This window comes from Rhipicephalus sanguineus, chromosome 10 (genome assembly GCF_013339695.2).
Source record: "Rhipicephalus sanguineus isolate Rsan-2018 chromosome 10, BIME_Rsan_1.4, whole genome shotgun sequence".
NCBI lineage: Eukaryota > Metazoa > Arthropoda > Arachnida > Ixodida > Ixodidae > Rhipicephalus > Rhipicephalus sanguineus.
The window spans coordinates 142,710,157-142,721,178 of NC_051185.1; the positions used below are offsets into that span (position 1 = coordinate 142,710,157).

Sequence of the window (11,022 nt, forward strand, 5' to 3'; positions counted from 1 at the left end):
ATTCGCTAGACAATAAAAACACAAGTAATCAACAGAACTATTCAAACTACGAGATGTATAAGTTGCCTCAGTTTACACTCTTCTATTTATTGTGTCGCAGGTTGCTATTCAGATCATGAAACATTTGCTGAATTGTATTTATTTTTTTCGTGCATTGTCAGAGGCAGCGAGAAAGCTATCATTTCTCAAACATCCAGAATTCCATAATCTTTATTATTAGGTTTAAGAACGCATTGGCCGTTCAATGAAAATCGCAGCAGCCTTTTCAAATGCGCTCATTATTGGTGAACAAAGTTCCATCCAGTAGTCTCGGCTCTTCTCACAGGTTAATTGTCTTGCAGACGAGGACCTGGTATTCAGTGTAGGAATACTCGTTGCAACCAAAAGAGACATACAGCCGTCCTTCCGATGAATGAACCTTGCCTATAGTGAGCATGCCATTGTGACGTGCTCGACCGATGTAGAGTGGCTCGCCATCGTGGCTTTTGCCACCCTGTATGGCACCACTTGGCACTGCGCCCTTGGATTCTGGTAGCCATGCCAACGGAGCTCCATTAGATACAAGCACCTACAAAAGCAGTTCAAATTTTAGTCATTTAGGGCCTGTATATAAACACACTCATGTCAACATGTGGATATTACAGTGCCCCTCTCATCACCGTTTAATTACCCCTCGTTTACATGGCATGGAGCCCTCGTTTTACATGGCATAGAGTGATACCATGAAAGTAATTATACAGTGCTGATATATTGCAATACTTACACTAACACAATATTGCAATACAATATTTACAACAAACACTATGCAATACGATATGTACACACTCTATAATGATAAATCATTTACATAATCATGAGATCAGAATCAGCATTCCTGTATGCAATTAAAAAAAACTGAAAAAAGATGAAGTGCACGTGAAAATTTGCTAACTTTATTGCGCATCCGATATATATTTTCTTGGTCGAGTGCGTTATTTCCTCACGGCTTGGCTAGAAAAACCTAGCCAAGCCATGACAACCTAGGTGGCCACCACCAGCTCATGTCTCGCGCCACTAGTGCAAGGTGCGCGAATTTATTTGCTTAGTTGCTTGATTTGTTACATTTCCTTTTTTGAATGAGATGGCGCAGCTGGGACGTGGCTGTCAGTTCTAGGTTCGCGGTAGTTTTAGTGGCGGCTGTTATTTAACATATATGCTGTGCAAAATAGCTAGAAGACAAAAAATCCTATATAATTTTCTACATTTTTCGTTCACTAATGTGTGAGCTACAGCTGAACACGCTTGTATATGGATACAATAGCGTTCGCGAAAGACTGCTTCCTCATTTAACTTTTCTCCTGACAGTCGAAAGTGCCACCGCCGCACAGGAGTGCGGTGTTTAGTCGGAAAAACTTTATTAAGAGTCCTGAGAGACGCGACTAATGTTTCATTTTGAACTTCCAGTGTTAGCGGCACATTTTCGACAGGACCCCGGTAGCACTTCTACCACAACAATTAAGATATGTACACCCGCGGTTCACAAAAGCACAAGTATTTAGAAAGGCAAGCTAAATTCACAGCTAAGAACATCGCATGTTCCGTCTGATTTCCTGTCTCCTTAATATCCGAGCACGACCCGAAACCAAGCAGCCTGTCTAAAACTCTTAACGTATGGTGACCGTTGCATATAGTAATGAATAATGCCCCTGAAAAATGAGAGTTTTAACGAAATTACGAAGATTGTTCGTGTGCTCGCAGTGAGATTACAGTTAAACACCTTTGCAGATAACGGGTGGCTTTCCATATATAATGCTTGTTTTTCAATATTCTTAAAGGCGGCTTTTGCTTTATTTCGAAAGCGGCAATTTGAGATGTTGGTTATAGATGATTTGATGAGCGCGCATTCATGCATATGCAGGGACACAACTCACGGAGCGCGAAATAATAAATGTAACTATTGCGTAATACTAGTTTCATTTCACAGAGCCTTTATACCTTCATAATTCATACGGCGTAGCCAGGGGGTAGCACACCGGGCTCGTGTCGGCTCCCCCCCTCCCGAAATTTTTTTTCCCATGGGGTACAAAGCATGAAATGACACTCGACCACACTTATCTGCCCAGACTCCATGTCGGATCAAAGAGGTGCCCCCCCTCCTCCCCGAAAAAAAAGGTCTGCCTATACGCCAACGCGACAGGGACAGAGAGGAAGGACGCTTACACAGCGCTAATTTTCGAGAGGAGTGAACTTGCAAGTTAACTGGTGGGAGCGCTAGCTAGCAAGTTAGCGCTGTGTGAGTGTCATTTGCTGTCCCTGTCGCGTTGCGCTACGTCATATGAATTATGTATCTGTACCAACTAGCTCGGCAACGTGTCTTGACCAATTTGCTCCTACAGTTCGCTTTTAATTTTTTACCTGCACCACTTCAAGCGGTATTCACACGGGGTACAAATCCTCGGGAAATAAGAGCCCAGCCGGGTGACGTCCACTCGCGAGTAGAATTCCCCACAAATGCCCCCACTCACACGGACAAGATGAACGGAGGGGCAGACCAGTGTTACCAGATTACTCAAGTGGCTAGTACTGCCCGTTTCACCAGCTGCTGACGACGAGCTGCAGACGACCAGCTGGAGACTGGACAGCCGCTGCCGCTCTCTGCAGGAGCTAGTGCGACAATGCGGCCAAACAAGAGCCCGAAATTGCCTTATATCCTCCACTGCCGGGGGATCGTTTGTCCTGTCGGGGAAAAGGTCCTCGTGTCCTCCGAGGAGGCGCGGGGGGATCGCGCCCACTCACTGATCCGTGGCGTTGCGGTCATGTGATCCGCAATCCCCCCGTGTCCCCCGCGGATTTCTCCCTCATGTGAATACCCCTTCAAGTGCGCCATATGTTCAACACGGCGCAGCACGGACCCAGTACTGTTCGGTCCTCACCAGTTGACAAACAGCCGAGCGAACACAAAACCGGGCACATTTAGGGAAACAAATGACCTTGAAATCATCCCTTATTTGGCTAGCGCCGGTACATATGCTGATGACAGTGACCGTATTTCTGCGGATTAGCAAAATGTTGTACAGGTCGCAATCCGCGTCGTGCATCGGTATGGTGGCGCCACCGCTCTGCTCAGGCGGTTGTACCCTCTCACAAACCCCCATAGGATCCAATGTATTTTCAATGAAGTTTGCAATTCCGTTGCGCAAAAACAAACTAGCGCCATCTCTCGAGAATACGCCACACCGACGACGCAAGACGTCCTCTTGCTTCCACCGACTGGCCATGCTCCAAGCTAACTCCTCTCTCCACTTTCTTTTATTTCTTTCGGTGGCCGTGAGAGCGCGCGCTCTGCATTGTCAGTAGCGCACCCGACAAGACCGGCTGGGCTCATCGCTTTCGTCGCGTCTTCCTTGAACGTTGCAAGGTTAATATTTTGTTAAGGCGGTGGCCACACGTCGGACGATGAGCCCTGATTTCGTTCAGCTGCCATCTCATCAACAGCAATGTTTCAGACGCCTCAGCTGTGTACGTTCTGTCCGTTGGTTGCTGGACAAGATGGCTTCCTGCAAGACCGCGTTTTTCCAAGTCAGCTGTGTGTGTAGTTCTCGGCGTCGTAGCAGTTTGATGACGCGAGGACGTCAACTGGTGCTACATCGTGGGAACCGCTGAAGTGACTGCAAGCTTGACGACATTGTGCCAGAATATTCTAGCGTACTGTACGCGCACGATTGTGCTATACTTAAAATACCGCGCTTGGCCTCGCGCGTCAACCTGGTACGCCTGTGTGCAACAAGTGTGTTGTTATCGTTGTTGCGTCGGTTAATATTGAGTTGCAGTTGGAATACCGTTTTTGCAAAGGTAAGTGGAGCTGTAAGTAGTTGCCCTTCTATATGCTCGCTACTCCACGAACATTACTTACAGAATCGCATTTCATGTTGAGCTGCACGTACCAAAGGAGAATCTAGCATACGAGATACATTACACGCGTGCGCATTTCCTGTATAAATCTCAGTAATGCCACGCGTGCGCATTTCCTATATACGTCTGAGTAATGCCATGTTCAATTTAAAGCGCATGTGTTAGAGAATTGTGGCTTCAATGGTGATTAGATATTCCGAAATATGTGATTGCAATGCAGTCAGAACTTTTCATATGTTAACGCGGTCTGTGGACAAAAAAAAAACGCTGTGTGAATGTTTCATGGTCATTTGCTAAAGTACTTTCACGCATTATTAAGCAGCCGTGTGACGGCTGTTAAAACGTTGAGCAAGTTACATTTTGGTTTTCTTGGCCTAGTTGAGTGCTACGAGTGTTGGGCGAAGATAAAAACGCGTGTCTTATATGCGCTTCTTAAGCAGGCATACAGCCGTAATAGACATTGTTGTTGTACTGTTTGGGGTGTTCAATAAAACGAGAATGCTGTTTTGTACTGCAACAGTTTTTATTTCATCTCTGTTAACAGATCACGCAAACAACTTGGACACATGCACGTAAGAAACGTACGCAGTGCATCGCGCGCACGCATAAAAAGCGGGCCTGTCATTTTAAAACAAAAATATCGAACAATCGACGTAACAGACGGCATGGTTGTCTAGTGGAGCAGCGTCGGCAGTACAAATATCAAACCCAGAATGAAAATGAATAGAAAAAAAATCACAGCATATCCACGGAGTGAATGATGATGAGTGGGCGAAGCTGCGGAGGTTCATCAGAATGAAAAATGAATAGAAAAAAAACCGTGAATCTTCCGTGAATTCTGCCCAGTACATCATCACCGACGTGAGATCGGGCGCGTTTATACTAAAGGTTCGATGAGTTATGACGACTTCGGGCGCGCAGCTCACTTTAATTTTACATGTACGATGAGTTATGCTGTGAATTTTCATTGTTTAGAAAACCATTGCTTTAGAAAACATCTGGCGCTTTGGCGTCTTTCGTTAATCTGGCGTCTTTCGTTAGCTGGCGTCTTTGTTTTGCTTTAGCTGTGAATTTTCATTGGCTTTCTTTTTGTTTTGCTTTAGAAAACATCTGGCGTCTTTCGTTTTTACAAAACATCTGGCGTCTTTCGTTGTTTTTTCATCAATCAACGGCGTTTTGAACAAATCTGGCGTCTTTCGTTGGTTTATTTTTATTGTTTAATTACGCACAGGAGAAATCTCACCAAAATTTTTATTGTTAGGCACTACCTTGGAGGTAAACAATGGCTGATAATGGGAATGAGAGACAGAAGTAAACAAGTCGGCTTTTAGCTAACACTTACACTTCTACTTCTACTAACGTTTCCTACTGGAACATGCCAATGGCTAACACTACACTTCTACTTCTGCTAATGGGGTTTCCTACTGAGAGACAGAAGAAGTTCGGCTTTTAGAATTAACGCGCACGCTGCGAATTTTTTATTGTTCAACAACGCACAGGAAAAATCTCCCACCGGCACCACCTTGGAGGTCAACAACGCACAGGAAAAACCGTAAGACTGGTTACGCACTACGATAACTACGACGACTGACGAGGGACGAACGGGTGCCGCCTTAAGAGCTTCGCCCCTAAAACGGCGAGTAAAACGGCGAGTAACGGGCGCTTTGCCCACGGCTTCTGTGAGGCGCTCGTATCCACCTTTCGCCACCGTTCGCCGTTGGTGGCGCCACCAGTACAACTGAAAGCAGCAGCGCACGAGGCGGAACGTCGGTCATGAATCGTGCGATAATGCGTACACGTACCTGGTAGTCCCGGAACATATGCTCGGCGCCGCCATGAGCGACGTAGCAGAATCCACAGAAAAGGACCACCTTTCCTGGTATCACTTGGCCATCGTACGTGGCCCGCCCTACGTAGGTGACGTCCCCTCTTACGTCGTCACCCCCAGGCACCGCGTTCTCCGGGAGTTTGTCTCCGTGGCACGCAACCCAACGGAATCGGGTTTGTATTCGCGCGCTTTGTATTCGGACGCTTTTTCATTCGCATACGCAAAACATCTATTACGCTAATTGGTTCGCAAACTTGATAAAGCTTGGTTAATATTTTTAGATGTCATCAAAATGTTAGAAAGATGAAAAATGACAAGTTTGTCAAGACACTGCTGCGCAAAGCTATGCCCACGAAGCAGATTGTTTCACAGCCGCTATCCTTCCAGAAGGTCTTGTTACGCACATCGATGCAATACATCCGAAATTCTTAACGGCTTGAAATCACGTATGTATCAATTACTTGACTTTAATATTCAACTGTTAACCTCCCTGCCTTTCTGCATTATATATATATATATATATATATATATATATATATATATATATATATATATATATATATATATATATATATATATTATATATATATATATATATCTAAATTGAATGTTCCTCTGGTTTGCCTCCCCGTCAACGTTAGGTTACTATATATGATTGCTAAAAAAATTAATTTCTAAATCGATAGCGAAACTCAGGGAGTACGTCAACGCGTGCTGGGAAACCGGGCGGCTACCACAACAATGGAAGACTGCGCACATCGTGCTGATACCGAAGCCGGGTAAGCGACTGCAGCTAGAGAACCTCAGACCGATCTCGCTGACTTCATGCCTGGGAAAGCTATTGGAGCACGTGGTCCTCACAAGGCTGACCAACTACCTCGAGGACCGCAACCTGCTTCCCCACACAATGTTAGGGTTCAGGCGAAACCTCTCTACGCAGGACGCGATGCTACAGATAAAACACCAGGTGATTGATAGCCCAACCAGGTCCACCAAGGCCATACTTGCCCTGACCTGAAGAAGGCCTTTGATAACGTAACGCACGCAACCGTACTGACCAAACTGCAGGAACTCGGCCTCGGCGAACGAACGTACAACTACGTTCGAGATTTTCTCACGAATAGAAAGGCCAAGCTCACTTTTCGGGGAGCTTACTTCGGAGGAAATAGAGTTTTAACATAGCTCTCGTGGGGTTGCCAGCCAAGCTACAAGAAATCGAAGGGCTCAATCACAGCCTTTACGCCGACGACATTACGTTGTGGGTTACGGAGGGCTGCGACGGGTACATAGAACAGACGTTACAGCGTGCGATCGAGACTGTTGAGGAATACTTAAAAAAAACACCGGCCTGAGCTGCTCAGCGGAAAAGTCCGAACTTTTAGTTTACAAACCCACGCGAAGAGGCCGCAAGCCGAACGGCTCGATGAATGATAAGGATCCCAGTAGCGACATACGCCTAAGCACGTCCGACGGGCGACCCGTGCCCAGGGTAGAGAACATACGCGTTCTGGGCTTACACATCGCGGCAAACGGCCACAACGGCGAGACCACCAGAAGACTGGAAGGCGCGGTCGCTCAGACCATCAGGTTACTGAGACGCATAGCCAACCGACACAGCGGGATGAAAGAGAGCAATATGATCAGAGTAGTTCAGGCCTTCGTAATGAGCCGAATAACGTACGTGGCACCCTACCTCAAGTGGCAGGTCGCGGAGAAGACAAAGATGGAAGGCTTAATCAGGAAGGCTTACAAACAGGCAATAGGGCTACCGATCAACACGAGCACGAGTAAGTTACTAGATCTGGGTCTACACAACACGCTGGGAGAATTGATAGATGCACAGAACATAGCGCAGTACGAACGCCTTTCCAAGAGCCGGACGGGCAGATACATACTAGAGAGGTTAGGAATAGGGTATCACGCTCAGCACGGTGTCAAACTCGACGTACCAAGCAACGTCAGGGATAAATTGGTCGTTCTTCCCTTGCCGAAGAACATGCATCCCGAATACCACAGGGGTCGGAGGGAAAAGAGAGCACAGGACATACAGAAGAAGTATGGCAACTGTAGAGATGCGGTGTTCGTGGACGCGGCCAGATACGCACACAGGCGCGGCTTCGTGGCCGCCATAATAGATCATGAGAACGCTTGCAAGACAAGCGTCACGGTACGCACTGAGCACGTGGAGACAGCGGAGGAAGTGGCTATCGCGCTCGCGGTGGCCACCACCACGGCTGAAGTGGTAATTAGCGACTCCCAGACCGCAGTACGCAACTTTGCCAACGGCCGCGTCTCTCCCGAGGCGTTACCAATTCTGCTTGCGGGCAAAACCGAGAATAGGGACGTTTACATCTTATGGGCACCCGCACACACCACTTCGCTCGCCGGCAATGAGGCGGCGCACGGGGCGGCTCGAGGGCTTACGGACCGAGCCGCCACCGTCAACACCGCCGCCGCCTCAGCCGCGACGTCGGGCGGGGAGTGGGAGTGGGAGGATCGCCTCACTAGTTTTCGAGACATAACACAACGTTACAGATTGGCCAGGTGCAAATTTCCGCCACCACACCAAAAACTGAACAAGAAGCAGGCGGTCACCTGGCGACAGCTGCAGACCAGAACGTTTCCGAGCCCAGCGATCTTGAATCTCTGTTACCCAGAGCTTTATTCGGCAAGATGCAAGTTTCGCGAGGCCAGGGCTACCCTGGAACACATGTTATGGGAGTGTGACAGAGGTGGGGTACCAGACAGAGACGCAGCCTCAAATCGAACGCGCTGGGAGACTGCACTGCTCAGCTTCGCCCTCGAGGACCAACTCTGGGCCGTCCAGCGGGCCGAGGCAGCCGCCAGAGCTCAAGGGCTCGTGGCCGACGCCTAGGTGGGGATATTAGCCCAAATCCCCGAAGAACTCGCCGGACCTTTTTTTTTTAAATAAAATTGCTCTCTCTCTCGTGTTCAGAAACGAAAAGGAAGAATTTGAAGGATACTTGAGCGTCGCCTTCAAGAGTTGAACGCGAGAGCTTAATCTCGCCCCGCTTGCACCGCATTCTATATCGCTGGCCTGGCTTCGCTTCTCTGTGGACACCACAACCGTGCCGCAACAAAAGGAACGTGTGTGCGCCAGGCATGGGATAGTGTGACAGATGTGCTACATAATCTTTCAATATACAAGAAATACAGCCCAACGTGAATTCCTCAGTTTCGCCGCAAACGACTGGCATATTAGAACAAAAATATATGGCACAAAAGCGGGAAGCCTACGTCCGTAGTCTGCCATTCTTCCTGGACGATCGCGTGCTGTATTGGAGCCAAAATAACTAAAGTGAAGAGCACGTAAAAAAAGGCCGCTCAATGACGTCGCATTGTTCGGGCACTAGGTGCAACAGATATAAATAGGGCTACCGATTAGCAGAACGTGGAACTTATTCCGAAATTAGTCATACATCATGCGACTTTCACGTCGTTGTTGCGAGGGTGTTTCATCATGAGGAGACCACTTATTTGTTTCTCATTCCATTGTTCATGGCAACAAATTACTGGAAGAAATGTGTGACATGGTCAGGAGGTGTACAATGTAGACCAATAAGCGATAACATCCGATTTCTTTTTATTTACCCATTGACTTCCGCGGCCGGCGATCCGCCGTGCGCAACGGCCGTCGCCAAAAAGCGCTTTGACTGGCGAACCGCCAGCCGCTTAGAAAATGGTTGTTTTTAACGATGTTTCCAGATAGCAGCACATTATTTGGTGTTTGCCTTTTGTTTGGCATTTTCTCCTCTGGATTGGCATAGTTGTCCGCTGTTGGAGCTGCTTCTGTGCGTGTGTTTTTAAATTTAATCTTAGATTCGAAGGGTTCGTGTTCCTGTTCCCGTCTTGTTGAAACATGGAGTCCCGCAAGAAACGTGGTTAGACGGAAGAAGCGATTCTTAAACTTGTGCGCTTGACAGTGACGCCGAAAGCGACATCTGTCATGTTGACAATTTTCTGTTAGATGATGGTGAGTAGCAAAATGATGAAAGTGGTAGTGATGAAGAAAACACTGTGTGTTCAGTGGACATTCTGAACCCACATGTGTTCATGCAGCCGCTGAACACGCAGGAAATGATGCAGTTAAGGATTGCGAAGTTGATCAAGATTTGTTCTTCTATGATGTTTTTTGCGGACTTTATTGCGACTTGTATACACCGACCCATGGCGCCTGCGGGCACGAAACTTTTTCCGCGGAATACCAGGCATGAACGGCCACGGAGAGCGCGGAAGCCAAGGGGTTAATCATGGTTACGTGCGAGTTCATGGACCAATCACCCGAAGCCAAGAGCTCAACTATGACTTGTCTGGCTTCTTATATCATGGCGCGATCACTAGTAATCAAGAAGATAGTTCGTGCACTTATATAGGACAGCCAGAGATTAAAAAAATACTGACGAATACTAATTATTACATCAAGAAATATTTGCAATCCACCCTTTACTGTAAAGTGAGTTATTGCGAAAATAGCCTATTTTGGCAAGTGCACGCGCGCATCTGAGAATTGCCAATGCTAAAGCGACTTAGTTTTTAATCGCTAGTACTTCTTGACTGTAGTGTAGCAGTGACGTAAGGATAAAATGAATTAGAGTGGGCAAAAAAGCACTGAACCCAAAGCCTGCGCATCAGTCGGTTGCGCATTCGGTCGCCATCGGCAGAGAGCTGTTTCTGCTTCGTCCGCCTCAAATAATTTATCTTTGATTCTATCATTGCTATAATCCAATTGAATACTACAAATAACTATCCCTATGCTTTCCTTGGCTTCATACGTGGTTATTTTACCTCAACTGTCACGACCTTGGCGTTGAATCACTTGAGACGTTTTTGAAAGAAATTGAGTCCTGTCTATGCAAAGCAAGAGGTCTTCCTCTAAAATATCTTTCGCGAAAGAGAAAAAATGATTTCAGCTCCCGAAGCAGCATGCGAAATATACTCTCTAACGAGATAAAAAGACGCGGTAGCCGCCATATTGAGGTACCCAGCGCAGAGAACCTGTCCGTGACGTAACATGAAAACTATGTACACTGGAGCACACTAGGTGCGCGTGTGAAGCTACGTGTTGACGTATTATGGCACGTGGACTTCCTCTTTCCTGCTGTATTTCCTTTTGTTGCGACAAAATGTTGTCCGCGCCCATATCTCTCTTTTTTGTGGTCGTTACAGCGGCATTCACGTTTTATACAAATACAATGGCACAGATAATCTCACTGCTTGTTGACAGAACTATTGAGGCTGCTGGCCCGCTTACGCCCTTCTACCAAAAGAATTCACTGCAAGAG

At 47.0% G+C, this 11,022-nt stretch overlaps 1 protein-coding gene across 1 annotated transcript; it reads right to left on the reverse strand.

Moving 5' to 3' along the window:
- Positions 1–201: 201 nt before the first annotated feature.
- LOC125760083 (uncharacterized) lies at positions 202–5,883 on the reverse strand. The gene is made up of 2 exons (XM_049419739.1): positions 5,694–5,883; positions 202–568 (listed from the first exon to the last, which is right to left on the reverse strand). The coding sequence occupies exons 1-2, from the start codon at positions 5,709–5,711 to the stop codon at positions 320–322; spliced, it is 267 nt and encodes an 88-aa protein (XP_049275696.1). The 5' UTR covers positions 5,712–5,883; the 3' UTR covers positions 202–319.
- Positions 5,884–11,022: the final 5,139 nt, after the last annotated feature.